Genomic DNA, 18,580 nt, shown 5'->3' with positions numbered 1-18,580 from the left:
GCATAGTGAAGAAAAAGGAAACTTCAGAAAACTCCGAGCCCCAGAGGAGAGGCATTGAATCTATTATCCGAATAATCAGTTATAGAATAAACCAGTTATACTTACCTGGCAGGGGAGCTGACATGATCAGTGCGGTGGCGCTCCTAGGATGAGGCTTCTCGGCCTTTTGGCTCGGAATATGTGTCGTTCCTGAGGACCAGAGGAAGAGATTCTGCTCGAGTGTTGGAGGTTCGACGCAGCAGACGCGTGCTGGCGGGGGAAGTACCGCGGAGATCGTGTTGCGAGTTGTCGGAGCTGCTGGAGACCATCGCTGGATCGTGATTGGACGTTGGAGGATCGTTTGGTTGTGCTGACCGGCTCTTGGTGGATCTTCATACTGGCTTCGGCCTAACGCCAATTCAGGGACCAGCCAACCTCTGAGCTATGGCCTCAGCAGCCACTCGCCGCCCGGGCCAGGGCATTCAGAACACAGTCAGGGTGACTGTGAAGAAGGTGGAGGAGCACACACCAGTGGATCGGACAGTATTTGTGAAGAAAGTTCTGCTGGAGTGTTGTGCGCTTGCAGCAGCGGATGTATATGGCCGACCAATCCTCTATCCCCTTCACCGTCAGGACTGACCACCTGAAGGTGCTGGGTATTTGGTTTCGGGGGGGGGCTGGGGCGTGCGCCAAGACCTGGAAGGAGTGGATCAGGAAGATGAGACAGAAACTAGGCAGATGGGGGCAACGGTCGCTCTCCAACGTGGGAAAAAACCTGGTCATCAGGTGTGAGGTACTCTCAGTATTGCTATATGTGGCACAGGTCTGGCCTATCCCCAGGACCTGTGCCGCCGCAGTCACCCGGGCCATCTTCCAATTCATTTGGAGATCAAAGATGGACCGGGTCCGAAGAGACTCTATGTACAAAGACCGGTGAAATGGGGGAAAAAACACACCCAATGCCACCCTCACCCTGATGGCCACCTTTGTGTGTGGCTACATCAAGCTGTGCGTGGATCCCCGGTACGCAAACACCAAGTGTCACTACGTACTGAGGTTCTACCTGTCCCCGGTGTTGCGAAGGATGGGCCTGGCCTCGCTGCCGCGGAGTGCTCCGAGTAGTTGGACCGTTCCGTATCACCTGTCCTTCGTGGAGAAACTTATGAGGAAAAACACCTTTGACCACAAGTCCATCAGGAAGTGGTCAGCACGTAGTGTCCTTGAGACCCTTCGGGAAAAGGAGAGGGCAGATCCTGTCGAGCGGTTCCCTGAGCAGACTGTCAAAGCCATTTGGCAGAATGCCTCATCGCCAGAACTTTCCAACAAGCACCAAAACGTGGCTTGGCTGGTGGTGAGAAGGGCTCTGCCTGTGAGATCCTTTATGCACGCCCGGACTCTCTGCCGCACCGCACGCTGCCCTCGAAGTGGCGCAGGGGGGACGAGACTGTCACACACCTCCTTCTGGAATGTGCCTATGCAGAGGAAGTCTGGAGAGGAATGCAGTGGTGCTTGTCGAGGTTCGTCCCGAGCAGCACCGCGACGCGGGACTCCGTGCTCTACAGCCTGTTCCCCGGGACTCACACCGAGACGAACATTAACTGTGCCTGGAGGATCATCAATTCGGTGAAGGATGCTCTCTGGGCAGTCCGAAACCTGTTGATCTTCCAGCTGAAGGAGTTGACCCCGACCGAGTGCTGCAGACTGGCACATTCCAAGGTCCAAGACTACGTGCTGAGGGACGCGCTGAAGCTTGGGGCAGCTGCCGCCAAGGTGCGGTGGGGAAAGACCACCGTGTAAGATCGGCCTGCCTAAAAGAAGAACAGGGGGCCCATGCGGACGTTTTTTTGGGCTCTGCTGATGCCTCAGCCAAATATATCTATATGTACAAGATTGAAAAATGCACAGGATTGTAAATGACAAGGATAAATTCGAATCTGTGTTTGTAAATATGGACATATGTATGGCATGATCAAATGTACAGACCATCAAATCATTTTATGAATAAAGTATATTTTTGAAATTAAAAAAAGCGGACGTGTACTGCCTGAAGGATTTCCCTGGGGCAGGCTACTTCGATGTGACCTTCAGAAGTGTGAAGCAGTGTGAACAGCTCCTGAAGGTCTTCAAGGAGAAGGAAGGGGAGCTGCTGTTTTCCATCTTGTCGGCGACCCCATTGTGTGTGCTTCCTGCACAGAGGAATCGGGTTGTTACAATCCATATGTACAACCCCTACGTTCCAGCGGCTGATGTCCTGACCTTCCTGGGAAGGTACGTCCAAGTTGAGGGAGAAGCCACTGATGTGATCGACCCCTTTGGGATCTGGACCAGTAAGCGGCAGGTCAGGGTAACTCTGAGGGCCGATGACAGTGGGAACATCCTCCACCCACCCTCGAGCTTCGCAATCGGAGGCAGCAGAGGCTACCTGACATATGCAGGGCAGCCGAAAGTGTGCCGAACCTGCGGGAAGTCGGGACACGTGGCGGTGGATTGCAAAGTGACCATCTGCAGGAACTGCAAACAGGAGGGTCACTTGACTATGGACTGTCAGGAAGAAAAGAGCTGCAACCTGTGCAGAGAGGTGGGCCATATGTACAAGGCCTGCCCAAGACGAGGAGCCGCCACCTACGCACAGATGGCCGGAGGTGGCAACACGAGCCGCGGACCGACAAAGTCCAGCGAGGTACCACAAATCAGCAAAGGAACGGTGTCTGGAGGCACCCAGAAGGAAGGGAAGGTTGTAGAGGAGCAGGCGGCAGACAGCGGGGAGATGCAGCAGCCGACCCAAGCTCCTGCAAGACAGACGGAGGAAATGGAAGAGGAGGGATCAAAGGAGGCAGAGCAGTGGATTATCGTCAAAAACAGGAAGAGGAAACCTCTCGAGGGCCCCAAAGCCACCAAGCGAAGGGGGAAGAGACACCTCCAAGAGGAGGATACAGGCAGCTCCTCCGAGGGTGAGGACGGGCGCAAGAAGGGTCGCCTCCGGAGGAAGAGGCAGAGCGCCGTGGGGAGAAAGGAGGGCAGCACCGCCCAAGAAGGAAAAGTCGATCCCTCTGAGGGGATGGGTGAAGGCCTCCCCCTACCCGGTGAGAACCAAGGGGTACCCACCGGCCCACAGCTCCAGGTAACTGGGAGCAGCGTCCCAGTGACAGCCCTGCTGTCAGATGGAGAACGGGGCGATATGGACCCTGGGTCTGACACGATGACACCAGAGCGGGGAAATGACTCCAGTGTGGAGCTGGACAACTACCTCAGCCCTGGGAAGGTCCAGCAGTTTGCCGTCACCACGGGGATGCACGCAGCTACCCCACTGGAGCAAGACCAGAAGAAAATGGACACTGGTAACCCCATAAACTGGTAAAATGGGGTTTAAAATTGCCAGCATAAATGTGCGTAGCATTAAATCGGCTACGCGATGTGTTTCAACGCTGGCCTTCCTGGCCAACGTCAAAGCCGATATCCTGTTTGTGCAGGAGTGTGGGATACCGCACCTCAGCAGTTACAGGAGATGGTCGAGCTTGTGGGCCCACGGGCCGTCAGTGTGGTCGGGAGGCAACGATAGCCGCGCCTCCGGCCTGGGTATCCTGTTGCGGGGAGGCAACTTCACCATCTCCGAGGTTAAGGAGGTGGTGGGCGGGCACCTCCTCGTCGCGGACGTTAAATACAGAAACGCTCCCGCGAGACTAATCAACGTGTACGCCCCAGTGGGTAAGAGTGAACGGTTGGCCGTCCTGCAACAGCTTCCACTGCTGCTGGCTACGTCCAGGCCGGTCATTCTGGCCGGAGACTTCAACTGCATCATTGATGCAGATGGACGATCCGGCGGGGGGGACAGTAAACCGGACGCTACGTCCAGGGCCCTGATGGAAACGGTCAAAGACGCCAAGCTGCACGACGTCTTCAGCGCCCCTGCAGATGGAGCGCAGCGTAGATACACCTGGTCACGGGCAGACGGGTCTATCCGCTCAAGGATAGATTACCTGTTTGTGTCCCGAACGCTCTCGGTCAGATCCACCGACGTCAAGCCGGTGTTCTTCTCTGACCACTGCCTCCTGCTGGCCGACTGTCACCTACAGGACGAACAGCGGGTGGGCAAGGGAACGTGGAAACTGAACACTAAGCTGTTGACCCCGGGAAACATCGAAGAGCTCAAGAGGGATTACGCAGGTTGGAGAACGGTGAAGCCCCTCTTTGAGTCTCCAGCGGACTGGTGGGAAACGGTAAAAGGGAACATCAAGAGGCTCTTTATCCTCAAAGGTGTCCAGGAGGCGAGAGAGAGGCGGGGAAAACTGTCCCAGCTCCAGGAAAGTATGCAGAACCTGCTCCTGCTGCAGACGATGGGGGTCGATGTCACGGAGGACCTCAAGGAGGTGAAGGGCCAGCAAGCCTCGCTCTTTGCCTCGGAGGCCTCCAGGATAATCTTCCGGTCCAGGGTCCGCTCGGTGGAGCAGGACGAGACGTGCTCATGTTTCTTCTTCCAGAAGGTGCACAAAGAGAGCTCCGTGCTCAGCAGCCTGAAGAAAGAAGATGGCTCGGTAACGTCATCTCAGGCTGACGTTATGAGGATCAGCAAGTCCTTCTACGCCAGCCTGTATGACTCGAAGCCAACCGACAGCGCGGCCTCCCAGTCGTTCCTGTCCTCTATCACGAAGGTCCTAGATGACGGAACACGAGAGAGGCTGGACCAGCCGCTATCTCTGGATGAACTGACCAAGGCCCTCGAGTCCTTCGAAAAGAATAAAACTCCCGGAAGCGACGGCTTACCGGTCGAGGTTTATTCCGCTCTTTGGGACTTGATCGGCCAGGACCTGCTAGAGGTGTATGTCAGTATGCTTCGGGCAGGTACCATGAGTGAATCCATGAGGAAAGGCATCATCACCCTCGTCTACAAGCGGAAGGGGAAGAGGGAGGAAATTAGAAATTGGAGACCGATCTCACTGTTAAATGCAGACTACAAAATCTTGTCAAAGGTCAAAACCAACCGGGTCAGGTCTGCTCTGGGATCGGTGATCCACCTGGACCAAACTTGTGCTGTACTGGGCAGGAAGATCTCCGAGAGTCTCGCACTCCTCAGGGATACGATCGCCTACGTGCAGGACAGGGGGATGGACACCTGCCTCATCAGCCTGGACCAGGAGAAAGCCTTTGACAGGATATCGCATACATATATGAGGGATGTCCTCTCCAAAATGGGCTTTGGGGAGGGAATCGGAAATTGGATCAGACTGCTCTACACCAACATTGTCAGTGCAGTCTCAATCAATGGGTGGGAATCAGATAGCTTCCCTGTAAGATCTGGAGTCAGGCAGGGATGCCCCCTCTCACCCGCCTTGTTTGTGTGTTGCATAGAGCCATTTGCCGAATCCATCAGGAAGGATGCGAACCTGAGAGGGGTGACTATTCCTGGCAGCGGGGGCCTGCAGGTTAAGGCCTCCCTGTACATGGATGATGTCACTGTTTTCTGCTCGGAACCACTGTCCATGCACAGACTCATGTGCATATGTGACCAGTTCAAAGGGGCCTTTGGAGCCAAGGTCAACCAAAGCAAGAGGGAGGCTATGCTCTTCAGGAACTGGGCCAACCAATCCTCCATCCCCTTCCCATCAGGATTGACCACCTGAAGGTGCTGGGTATTTGGTTTGGAGGGGCTGGGGTGTGCGCCAAGTCTTGGGAGGAACGTATCAGGAAAGTGAGGCATAAACTGGGCAGATGGAAGCTTTCTATAGTGGGTAAAAACCTGATAATCAGGTGTGAGGCACTGTCAGTGTTGATATATGTGGCACAGGTCTGGACTATTCCCAGGACCTGTGCTGTCACAGTTACCCAAGCCAGCTTCCATTTTATATGGAGATCAAAGATGGACCGGGTCCAAAGGGCCTGGATGTATAAAGATCTGGGAAACGGGGGGAAAAAAAACACACCCAATGCCACCCTCACCCTGATGGCCACCTTTGTGTGTGGCTGCATCAAGCTGTGCGTGGATCCCCGGTACGCAAACACCAAGTGTCACTACGTACTGAGGTTCTACCTGTCCCCGGTGTTGCGAAGGATGGGCCTGGCCCCGCTGCCGCGGAGTGCTCAGAGTAGTTGGACCATTCCGTATCACCTGTCCTTCGTGGAGAAATTTATGAGGAAAAACACCTTTGACCACAAGTCCATCAGGAAGTGGTCAGCACGTAGCGTCCTTGAGACCCTTCGGGAAAAGGAGAGGGCAGATCCTGTCGAGCGGTTCCCTGAACAGACTATCAAAGCCATTTGGCAGAATGCCTCATCGCCAGAACTTTCCAACAAGCACCAAGACGTGGCTTGGCTGGTGGTGAGAAGGGCTCTGCCTGTGAGATCCTTTATGCACGCCTGGACTCTCTGCCGCACCGCACGCTGCCCTCGAAGTGGCTGCGGGGGGGACGAAACTGTCACACACCTCCTTCTGGAATGTGCCTACGCAAAGGAAGTCTGGAGAGGAAAGCAGTGGTGCTTGTCGAGGTTCGTCCCGAGCAGCTACAAGACGCGGGACTCCGTGCGACTACGCGGGACTACGGTCTGTTCCCTGGGACACACACCGAGACGAACATCAACTGTGCCTGGAGGATCAGCAACTCGGTCAAAGATGCTCTTTGGTCTGTCCGAAACCTGTTGATCTTCCAGCTGAAAGAGCTGTCGCCAACTAAGTGTTGCAGACTGGCACATTCCAAGGTCCAGGACTAAGTGTTGAGGGACGGACTGAAGCTTGGGGCAGCTGCCAAGGCGCGGTGGGGAAAGACCACCGTGTAACGTCTGCCTGCCAAAGAAGAACAGGGGGCCCACACAGTAAGTGGGCTCTGCTGGCACCTCAGCTAAACATATGGATGACAAACGTACAGACCTGTATATACACAAATGATTAATTCTGATGTCTGTATGCAAAGAAATGGAATGTATGTATGGCATGACCAATTGTACAAAATATTTTATGAATAAAGTATATTTTTGAAATAAAAAAAAGACATCCTGCAGGATTTAAGAGGTGCTGGAAAAGCACAGCAGATCAGGCAGCATTTGAGGAGCTGGAAAAAAAATCGGGCAAAAGCCCAAAGGCCTAATCTTGACTCTAATCATCAGCATCTGCAGTAACCACTTCTGCCTGTCTGCAGGATTTCCCCAGCACTGGGTATTTTGATGTGACCTTCAGGAGCGTGAAGTAGTGGGAGCAGCTCCTGAAGGTGTTCAAGGAGAAAGAAGGGGAGGTTCTGTTCTCCAACCTGTCTGCAATGCTGTTGTGTGTTCTTCTTGCATAGAGGAGTCAGGTTGTTACAATCCATATGTACAAAACCCACATCCGAGCAGCTGATGTCCTGACCTTCCTGGGAAGGTATGTGCAGGTGGAAGGAGACAGCACTGATTTTGTGGACCTGTTCAGAATCTGCCCCGGGAAGCAGCAGGTCAAGGTGACCCTGAGGGTGGTTTCCAGTGGGAATATCCTCCACCCACCCTCCAGCTCCACAATTGGAGGGAGCAGGAGCTACCTGACATCTGCAGGGCAGCCTAGAGTATACCAAACCTGTGGGAGGGAAGGACACATGGCAGCGAACTGTAAGGTGACCATATGTAGGAACTGCAAACCGACGAGTCACCTGATCAAGTGCTGGAAGGAGTCCAAAAGCTTTAACTTGTGGCCTGTTCCCTACAAATGTATAAGGACTGCCCAAGGGCACCACGAATGATCAATGGCCAGAGGTGGCAATGTGAGCAGTAGGCCCCCAAAGATCAGCAAGGTACCACCGTCCAGCAGCAGAACGGAACCAGGCAGCACCCAGAAGGAAAGATGGATTGGAATGGAACAGACGGCAGCCAGTTGTGGAGGCAGAGTAAACTAGATGCCACATCCAGGGTCCTGATGGAAACCATCAAAGACGCCAAGCTGCATGACTTCCTCAGCAGCCCTGCAGATGGAGTGCAGCGTAGATACACCTGGCGACAGGCAGACGGGTCCATCTGCTCAAGGATAGATTACCTGTTTGTGTCCTGAGATTTCACGGTCAGATCCAGTTAAGCCAGTGTTCTTCTCTGACCACTGCCTCTTTCTGCACAGCTGTCACCTACGGGACGAGCAGCAGGCTAGCAAGAGAACGTGGAAACTGAACACAAAGTTGTTGACCCTAGAAAACAGAGAGGAACGCAAGAGGGATTATGCAGGTTGGAGAACCATGAAGCTCCTCTGAGTCTCCAGTGAACAGGTGGGAAACAAGAGGGAACATCAAAAGGTTCTTCATCTTTAAAGGTGTTCAGAAGGTGACAGAGAGCGGGGAAAACTGTCCAAACTCCAGGAAAGTATACAGAAGTTGCTCCTGCTGCAGATGATGGGGGTGGATGTCATGGAGGACCTCCAGACGAAGGGCCAGCAAGCCTTGCTCTTCGCCTTGATGGCCTACAAGATAATCTTCACGTCCAGGGTCCGCTCCTTGGAGCAGGACAAGACGTGCTCACGTATTTTCTTCCAGAAGATGCACAAGGAGAGCTCCATGCTCAGCAGCCTGAAGAAAGAAGAGGGCTCGGTAAGATCATCTCAGGCTGACAGCATGAGGATCAACAAATCCTTCTATGCCAGTCTGTATAACATGAAGCCCACTGACAGCATGGCCTCCCAGTCATTCCTGTTCTCTACCATGAAGGTGTTAGACGACAGCACACGGGAGAGGCTGGACCAGCCGCTATCTCTGGATGATCTAATCAAGGCCCTTGAGTCCTTTGAAAAGAATAAAACTCCCGGAAGTGATGGCTTACCAGTCAACTTCTATTCTGCTCTATGGCACTTAATTGGCCAGGACCTGCTGGAGGTGCATCAGCATGCTTTGGGCAGGTACCATGAGGAAAGGCATCATCACCCTCATCTACAAGCAGAAGGGGGAAGAGGGTGGAAGTTGGCGACTAATCTCACTGTTAAAATGTGGATGACAAAATCTTGTCAAGGCCATTGCCAACCAGGTCAGGTCTGTTCTGGGATCGGTGATTAACCCTGACCAAACCTGTGCTGTACCAGACAGGAAGATCGCTGAGAGTCTCGCACTCCTCAGGGATACGATGGCCTATGTGCAGGTCACGGGAATGGACAATTGCCTCAGAGACTATGAGAAAGCCTTTGACAGGACATCACACACATGACAAATGTTCCCTCTAAAATAGGCTCTGGGGAGGGAATCTGCAATTAGAGTCAGAGATGTACAGTATGGAAACAGACCCTTCGGGCCTGTCCATGCCGACCAGATATTCCAACCCAATCTAGTCCTACCTACCAGCACCCGTCCCATATCCCTCCAAACCCTTCCTATTCATATACCCATCCAAATGCCTTTTAAATGTTGCAATTGTAAGAGCCTCCACCACTTCCTCTGGCAGCTCGTTCCATACACACACCACCCTCTGCGTGAAAAAGTTGCCCCTTGGGTCTCTTTTATAAAACTTTCCCCTCTCACCCTAAACCTATGCCCTCTAGTTCTGGACTCCCCGACCCCAGGGAAAAGACTTTGTCTATTTACCCTACCCATGCCCCTCATGATCTTATGAACCTCTATAAGATCACCCCTCAGTCTCCGACACTCTAGGGAAAACAGCCCCAGCCTGTTCAGCTTCTCCCTATAGCTCAAATCCTCCAACCCTGGCAACATCCTTGTAAATCTTTTCTGAACCCTTTCAAGTTTCACAACATCTTTCCAATAGGAAGGAGACAAGAATTGCACGCAATATTCCAACAGTGGCCTGTACAGCCGCAACATGACCTCCCAACTCCTGTACTCAATACTCTGACCAATAAAAAAACATATCAAATACCTTCTTCACTATCCTATCTATCTGCAACTCCACTTTCAAGGAGCTATGAACCTGCACTCCAAGGTCTCTTTGTTCAGCAACACTCCCTAGGACCTTACCATTAAGCGTATAAATCCTGCTAAGATTTGCTTTCCCAAAATGCAGCACCTCACATTTATCTGAATTAAATTCCATCTGCCACTTCTCAGCCCATTGGCCCATCTGGTCCAGATCCTGTTGTAATCTGAGGTAACCATCTTCGCTGTCCACACCTCCAATTTTGGTGTCATCTGCAAACTTACTAACTGTACCTCTTATGCTCGCATCCAAATCATTTATGTAAATGACAAAATGTAGAGGACCCAGCACCGATCCTTGTGGCACTCCACTGGTCACAGACCTCCAGTCTGAAAAACAACCCTCCACCACCACCCTCTGCCTTCTACCTTTGAGCCAGTTCTGTATCCAAATGGCTAGTTCTCCCTGTATTCCGTGAGATCTAACCTTGCTAATCACTCTCCCATGGGGAACCTGATCAAATGCCTTACTGAAGTCCACATAGGTCATATCTACTGCTCTGCCCTCATCAATCCTCTGTTACTTCCTCAAAAAAATCAAAATCAATCAAGTTTAAGAGACATGATTTCCCACGCATAAAGCCATGTTGACTATCCCTAATCAGTCTTTGCATTTCCAAATACATGTACATTCTGTCCTTCAGGATTCCCTCCAACAACTTGCCCACCACCGAGGTCAGGCTCACTGGTCTATAGTTCCCTAGCTTGTCATTACCACCTTTCTTAAACAGTGGCACCATGTTTGCCAACCTCCAGTCTTCCGGCATCTCACCTGTGACTATCGATGATACAAATATCTCAGCAAGAGGCACAGCAATAACTTCTCTAGCTTCCCACAGAGCTCTAGGGTACACCTGATCAGGTCCTGGGGATTTATCCACCTTTATACTTTTCAAGACATCCAGTATTTCCTCCTCTGTAACATGGACATTTTGCAAGATGTCACCATCTATTTCCCTACAGTCTATATCTTCCACATCCTTCTCCATAGGAAATACCGATGCAAAATACTCGTTTAGTATCTCACCTATTTTCTGCGGCTCTACACAAAGGCTGCCTTACTGATCTTTGAGGTGCCCATCCTCTTCCTAGTTACCTTTTTTTTTAAGATTTAGATTAGATTCCCTACAATCCTTAATATATTTGTAAAAACTCTTTGGATTCTCCTTAATTCTATTTGTCAAAGCGATCTCATGTCCCCTTCTTGCCCTCCTGATTTCCCTCTTAAGTATACTCCTACTGCCTGAATACTCTAAGGATTCACCCGATCTATCCTGTCTATACCTGACATATGCTTCCTTCTTTTTCTTAACCAAACCCTCAATTTCCTTAGTTTTCCAGCATTCCCTATACCTATCAGCCTTCCCTTTCACCCTGACAGGAGTAGACTTTCTCTGGATTGTCGTTATCTCATTTCTGAAGACTTCCCATTTTCTAGCCGTCCCTTTACCTGCGAACATCTGCCTCCAATCAGCTTTTGAAAGTTCTTGCCTAATACCATCAAAATTGGCCTTTCTCCAATTTAGAACTTCAACTTTTAGATGTGGTCTATCCTTTTCCATTCACTATTTGAAACTAATAGAATTATGGTCACTGGTCCCAAAATGCTCCCCCACTGACCTCAGTCACCTGCCCTGCCTTATTTCCCAAGAGTAGGTCAAGTTTTGTTTGGAAAGTTAAAATCCCCTACCATAACCACCCTGTTATTCTTACAGATAGCTGAGATCTCCTTACAAGTTTTTTCTCAATTTCCCTCTGACTCTTCGGAGGTCTATAATACAATCCCAATAAGGTGATCATCCCTTTCTTATTTCTCAGTTCCATCCAAATAACTTCCCTGGATGTATTTCCAGGAATATCCTCCCTCAGCACAGCTGTAATGCTCTCCCTTATCAAAAACACCACTCCCCCTCCTCTTGCCTCCCTTTCTATCCATCCTGTTGTATTTGTATCCTGGAACATTAAGCTGCCAGTCCTGCCCATCCCTGAGCCATGTTTCTGTAATTGCTATGATATCCCAGTCCCATGTTCTTAACCATGCCCTGAGTTCATCTGCCTTCCCTGTTAGGCCCCTTGCATTGAAATAAATGCAGTTTAATTTATTATTCCTACCTTGTTCCTGCCTGCCCTGACTGTTTGACTCACTTCTGTTCTCAGCTGTACCAGTCTCAGATTGACCTCTTTCCTCACCATCTCCATGGGTCCCACCCCACCACCTTAATAGTTTAAATCGTCCCAAGCAGCTCTAGCAAATTTCCATGCCAGTATATTAGTCCCCTTCCAATACAGGTGCAATCCGCCCTTCTTGTACAGATCACTTCTACCCCAAAAGAGATTCCAATGATCCAAAAAATGTGAATCCTTCTCCCATATACAAGCTCCTCAGCCATGCATTCATCTGCTCTACCCTCCTATTCCTGCCCTCACTCGTTCGTAGCACCAGGAGTAATCTAGATAGTGCTACTCTCAAGGACCTCCTTTTTAAATTCCTGCCTAACTCTCTGTAATCTCCTTTCAGAATCTCAACCTTTTCCCTTCCTATGTCATTGGTTCTAATGTGGACAGTGACCTCTTGCTGGCTCCTCTCCCCCATCAGAACATTCTGCACCCTCTGAGACAACCTTGATCCTGGCACCAGGGAAGCAACACACCATTCTGATTTTTCGCTGCTGGCCACAGAAACGTCTGTCTGTACCTCAGACTAGAGGATCCCCTAAAACAATTTATTTCTTGGAACCCGACCTACCCCTCGTTGCATTGGAGCCAGTCTCACTACGAGAAACTTGGTTGTTTGTGCTACGTTCCCCTGAGAATCCATCACCCCCTACATTTTCCAAAACAGCATATCTGTTTGAAATGTGTATAGCCACAAAAGACTCTTGCACTAGCTGTCTACATCTCTCACCTTTCCTGGAGTTAATCCATCTATGTGACTGTATTGAGACACAAAGATTGGTTGAGTAGCAGATAGTGAAGGGGACTGTCAGAGAATACAGCAGAATATAGATCGATTGGAGAGTTGGGCAGAGAAACGGCAGATGCATTTCAAATGTGAGGTGAGGTGATGCATTTGGGAAGGTCCAATTCTAGAGCAAACTATACAGTAACTGGAAAAGTCCTGGGGAAAATTGATGTACAGAGAGACCTAGGTGTTCAGATCCATTGTTCCCTAAAGGTGGCAACATAGGTCAGTAGAGTGGTCAATAAGGCATACAGCATGCTTTCGTTCATCAGACAGGGTATTGAGTACAAGCTCATGTTACAATTGCATAAGACTTTGGTTCGGCCACATTTGGAATACTGCATAAAGTTATGGTAGCCACATGACCAAAAGGATGTGGATGCTTTGGAGGGTGCAGAGGACGTTTGCCAGAATGTTGCCAGTTATGAGGAGAGGTTGAGTAGATTAGGATTATTTTCATTGGAAAGACAAAGGTTAGGGGGAACCTGATTGAGACGTGTAGACAGGGTGGATAGCAAGAAGCATTTTCCCTCAGAGTGGAGGACTTAATTACTAGGGGTCACAAGTTCAAAGTGAGGGGGACATGTTTAGGGCAGCTTTGTGTGGAAAATTCTTCACACAGAGGGTGGTGGGTGCCTGGGATGTATTGCCAGCAGAGGTAATAGTGGCGGGAATTATAGCGTCATTTAAGATGTATCTAGACTGATACATGAATGGGCAGGGAGCAAAGGGATGCAGATCCTTAGAAAATAGGCAGCATAAAAGGGACTGTCAAAGAATACAGGAGGATATAGATAAACTGGAGAGTTGGGTGGAAAAGTGGCAGGTGGATTTCAATCCAGACAAATGTGAGGTGATGCATTTAGGCAAGACTAATTCTAGAGCGAATTATACAATGAACGGAAGAGCCTTGGGAAAAGTTGATGGGCAGAGAGTTCTGGGAGTGCAGGTCCATTGTACCCTGAAGATTGCTGCACAGGAGGATAGAGTGGTCAAGTAGTCATATAGTATGCTTGCCTTATTGGATGGGGTATTGAGTATAAGAGCTGGCAAGTCATGTTAAAATTGTGCAAGACATTGGTTCGGTCACATTTGGACTACTGTGTACAGTTCTAGTCACCACATTACCAAAAGGATGTGGGCACTTTGGAGAGGGTGCAGAGAAGGTTTACGAGGATGTTGCCTGGTATGGAAGGTGTGAGCTATGAAGAGAGGTTGAGTTTGTTTTCATTAGAAAAAAGGAGATTTGGTGGGGGGTGGGCCTGATTGAGGTCTGCAAAATCATGAAGGGTATAGACAGGGTGGACAGAGATAAGCTTTTTCCCCAGGGTGAAGGATTCAATAATGAGAGGTCACGCTTTCAAGGTGAGAAGTGAGAGGTGGAAAGTTTAGGGGGATACACGCAGCAAGTACTTTACACAGAGGGTGGTACGCATTGCCAGCAGAGGTGGTAGAGGCAGGCACGGTAAATTCATTTAAGATGCATCTGGACAGATGCACGAGTAGGTGGGGAGCAGAGGGATACAGATGCTTAGGAATTGGGCAACAGGTTTAGGCAATAGATTTGGATCGGCTCAGGCTTGGAGGGCCAAAGGGCCTGTTCCTGGCACTCCAACCACAACGCCATAAACAAGCACACACTGCAGCACAGACGAACTTCAAAAAACAGAGGAGAACCACCTACACGACGTATTCAAGAAGAACGGATACTCTAAAAACAGAGTGCGCAGATTCCTCAAGAACAAACCACGACAAGCAGACCAAACACAGCCAGAAACCCGAACCACCTTCCCATATATCAAAGAAGTTTCAGAAATGATAGCCAGACTACTAAGACCCCTCGAAGTCCTAGTAGCACACAAACCCACCAACACTCTCCAAACAAAAACTAACAAACTTAAAAGACCCAGTACAACCCATGGACAAAACCAACGTCATCTACAAAATTCCATGCAAGGACTGCCACAAACACTACGTAGGACAAACAGGAAGAAAGTTAACCACCAGGATACACGAACACCAGCTAGCCACAAAAAGACACAACCCCCTCTCCCTCATAACCCTACACACAGATGAAAAAAAACACCATTTTGACTGGGACAACACATCTATCCTGGGACAGGCCATGCAAAGACATGCCAGAGAATTCCTAGAGACCTGGCACTCCAACCACAACGCCATAAACAAACACATAGATCTAGATGCCATTTATCAACCCCTCAGAAAACGAACAGGAAGTGACATCACCACGAACCCCAGGAATCCCATCCAAGAGAAAGATATAAATAGAAAGCAGGACACAACAGCTTCGCTTCACTTGGAAGTCGCCACTGATGATGTTACCTAGCTAGGTAATGAAACGTCTGGATATCAAACCTACAGCTCAGCGAGCACACTACACCCCATTAATGAGATGTATAGATAGAGTTGATGGTTAGAATCCTTTTCCCCAGAGTTTTTAGAAAGGTCTAATAAGTGGCATGTATTTAAGGTGAGGAGAAAAGTTCAAAGGAGATGTGAAGGGCATGTTGTTTTTTACAGAGTGGTAGGAGTCTGGTGGTGAGGGAGGCAGATACATTTAAGGGACTTTTAGATAAGCCACATGGATATGCAAGGAATGGAGGAATATGGACCTAAGGCAGGCAGAAGGATTTAGTTTAGTTTGGCTTCATGTTTGGCACAACATTGAGCTGAAAGAGAAGTACCAAAGGAACGGGTCTATGTTCTAAGTGATGTTCCACAGAGCTATCTTGGGTGCCTGCCATTTGTTTCAAACATTAACAATTTGGACTTGAATGGGTAGGAGCACAATTTATAGATGATACAAAAATTGGCCATGTTTTGAATAATGTAGAGATGGGTTTAAGCTGCAAAATTGTACCGATGAGTTGGTAGAGTGGGTAGGAAAGTGGCAGATGAGGTTCAACTCTGATAAAAATGAGTGTTAATGCATTTAGGGGAGGTCAAACAGGAATAGGGAATACACAACAAACTAGAAAGGGTGCAGGTAAAAGTTACAAGGATGTTGCCAGGACTAGAATGTTTGAGTTATAAGGACAGGCTGGATAGACTGGGACTAATTAGTTTACAGAGTTATACAGTATGGAAACAAACTCTTTGGTCCAAACAATACACACTGTCAATGTTCCCAAACTAAGTTAGTCCCATCTTCCTGCTCTTAGCTCATATCTCTAAACCTTTCCTATTCATGAACATATTTAAATGTCTTTTAAATATTGTAACTATGCCTGCATCCATCACTTTCTGAAAGTTCATTGCACACATGAACCTTTCAATTCAATGAGCAAACCTACATCCAGAACCTCAACCTGAGCTACAAATCTTCTCAAAACTTGCGAACCACTGTAAAAAAAGTTGCTCCTCATTTCTTTAATTCTTTCTCCTCTAACCTTAAAAATATGCCTAGTTTTGAACTTCCCCCACCCTAGGGAAATGATCCTTATCGTTCATCTTATAAAATGGTGGGGTGCATAGATAAGCCTTAATAAGGTCATCCCTCAACCTCCAACCTTCCTGTGAAACAAGTTCCAATCTTTCAGTCTGTTTTTATATCTCAAACACTCCATTCCTGGCAATATCCTGATAAATCTTTTCTAAACCCTCTTCAGTTTAATAATATTCTTCTAATTGTAGGACAAGCAGAACTGCACACAGTGCCAAAAGAGGCCTCACCAATGTCCTATCAAACCTCAACATAACGTGCCCCCAACTACTATATTCAAAAGGTCTGAGCAATGAAGGCAAGTGTGCTAAATGCCTTCTTAACCATCCTGTCTATCTGTGATGCAAATTTCAAAGAACTATGTACCTGAACCCCTAGGTCTCTGTTGCTTTTCCAGCAACACATTTTTTTAGCTCTGATCTCCAGCATCTGCAGTCCTCACTTTCTCCTTGTTGTACAACACTACCCAGGGCCCTACCATTAATTATATTAGTCCTGCCTTTGTTTGTTTTATTAAAAGGCAATACCTCACATTTATCCATATTATACTCTGTCTGCCATTCCTCAATCCATTGACCCAATTGATTAAGACCTCTTTGTAATCTTATACAGCCTTCTTCACCATCCACTATACCATTAATTTTGGTGTCATCTGCAAACTTACCAACTTTGCCTCCTAACTTCTCATCCAATTTCCTCAGAACATTGGAGGCTGAGGGGTGATCTTATCGAGGTTTATGAAATCATGAGGAGCATGGGTATGATGAATAGCCAAGGTCTTTTTCCTAGGTTGGGGACATTCAAAACTAAAAGGGCATGAGTTTAAAGGGGAGGGGGGAAAGGTTTAAAAGGGAACTGAGGGGCAATCTTTTCACACAAGGGGTTGGGAGTATATGGAAAGAGCTGTCAGAGGAAGCAGTAGATACAAATAATTACCAAATGTCTTTTTAAATGTTGTAAGGTACAGGAATAGAAAAGATTTTGTGGGATATGGTCCAAATGCAGGCAAATTGGACTAGTTAAGTTTGCGATACTTTGTCGGCATGGACAAGTTGGACCGAAGGATCTATTTCTATGCTGTACAACTGTGACTTTATGACGAATTTTCCTAAGAGTTAGCTGCAAGAAATTTCTGTTCATCCAGTATTAGAGGTTGGCGAAGCAATAACACAGGAGTCAAGCGAGGTCATGGTGAGATAGAGCTGATTATCATCAGCGCACATATGAAAACAAACATTATGCCTATTAAAGATGTTGCCAATGGACAAAGAAATAGGAAGGGACCAACAATTGATCAATGGAATACCAGAAGTAACAGTGTAAGAGCAAAAAAGTGAAACTATTGAAAGTGATTCTTTGGCTACAATGAGATATGTAGAATACCAGATAATGGTGATGCTGACATTAGAGTCTACATTTTACTATCATTGAGGCATTACCTAATGATGCAAATTTTGATTGAGCAGTAAAACACACGGAAGCTTGGATAATTTTCTCTTGCTCATGGGAAGTTGTGAAGGACAAAGGCACCAGCTTCGGAAAAAATGTAACATTGGTCCTAATGTTGATAACTGGTCTTGAGCTGTAAAGAATGATCATTGTTTGTTAAAAACATCATTACTTGTAAAAATCACGCAAAGTTAAAATCTAAATTAAAAAATCAAAAGAGCTGTAAATGCTGGAAAGCAGAAACAAAAACAGAAATAGCTGGAAAATCTCAGGAAGTCTGTCAGCATCTGTGCAGAGAAAACAGAGTTAAAGTTTTGGATCAGCGACCCCTCTTTAGAACTGTTCTGAAAGAGGGTCACTGGATCCGAAACATTAACTCAAATTTAAAACCTGTTGTTTTCTTTAGAAAGGGGCCAGACTGAATGCCAGACATAACATGTTCAACTGAACCTATTTGTGGCTTCTATAAGTACAGGTCTGACTGCAGGGCTTCATAAATTTCCTCCACAACATAAATTACTCTGTAAATTGTATTTCTTTCCGAGTTGCTCCCAAATCTAACAGACAATGTTATGCACGCCACATTTATTATTTGTATATCTCAGGAAGATTAAGACCAGGTCAGAGAGAAATTACAGGTAAAGGAGGAAAAATATTTATATTGGCAAAAAGATTAATGAATAAAGGAAAGCAGTTAATATAGTTAGGAATACAAATTTAGGTTGTATTACAGTGCTGTGTGGCTAATGTTATGGTGCAATGTGCCAAATGTTACAGTGCTAAACCTTCAACTTGATCTCTAACATTACAATCCTGGTCTCAATATAGTATCTTATGGCTCTAATATTAAAGGTGGAAGCCTCTAACATT

The 18,580-nt window shown here is 48.0% G+C and overlaps 1 protein-coding gene across 1 annotated transcript in view; it reads right to left on the bottom strand.

Moving 5' to 3' along the window:
* LOC140491253 (integrin alpha-E-like) overlaps positions 1–18,580 on the bottom strand; it is a 344,341-nt gene that overhangs the window by 156,434 nt on the left and 169,327 nt on the right. The window contains exon 20 of the mRNA XM_072589219.1: positions 17,701–17,843. Within this exon, the coding sequence (XP_072445320.1) occupies positions 17,701–17,843 (143 nt within the window). The remainder of the gene's footprint in view (positions 1–17,700; positions 17,844–18,580) is intronic.

This window comes from Chiloscyllium punctatum, chromosome 19, assembly GCF_047496795.1.
Source record: "Chiloscyllium punctatum isolate Juve2018m chromosome 19, sChiPun1.3, whole genome shotgun sequence".
Classification (NCBI taxonomy): Eukaryota; Metazoa; Chordata; class Chondrichthyes; order Orectolobiformes; family Hemiscylliidae; genus Chiloscyllium; species Chiloscyllium punctatum.
This window is presented reverse-complemented; position numbering and strand designations above follow the sequence as displayed.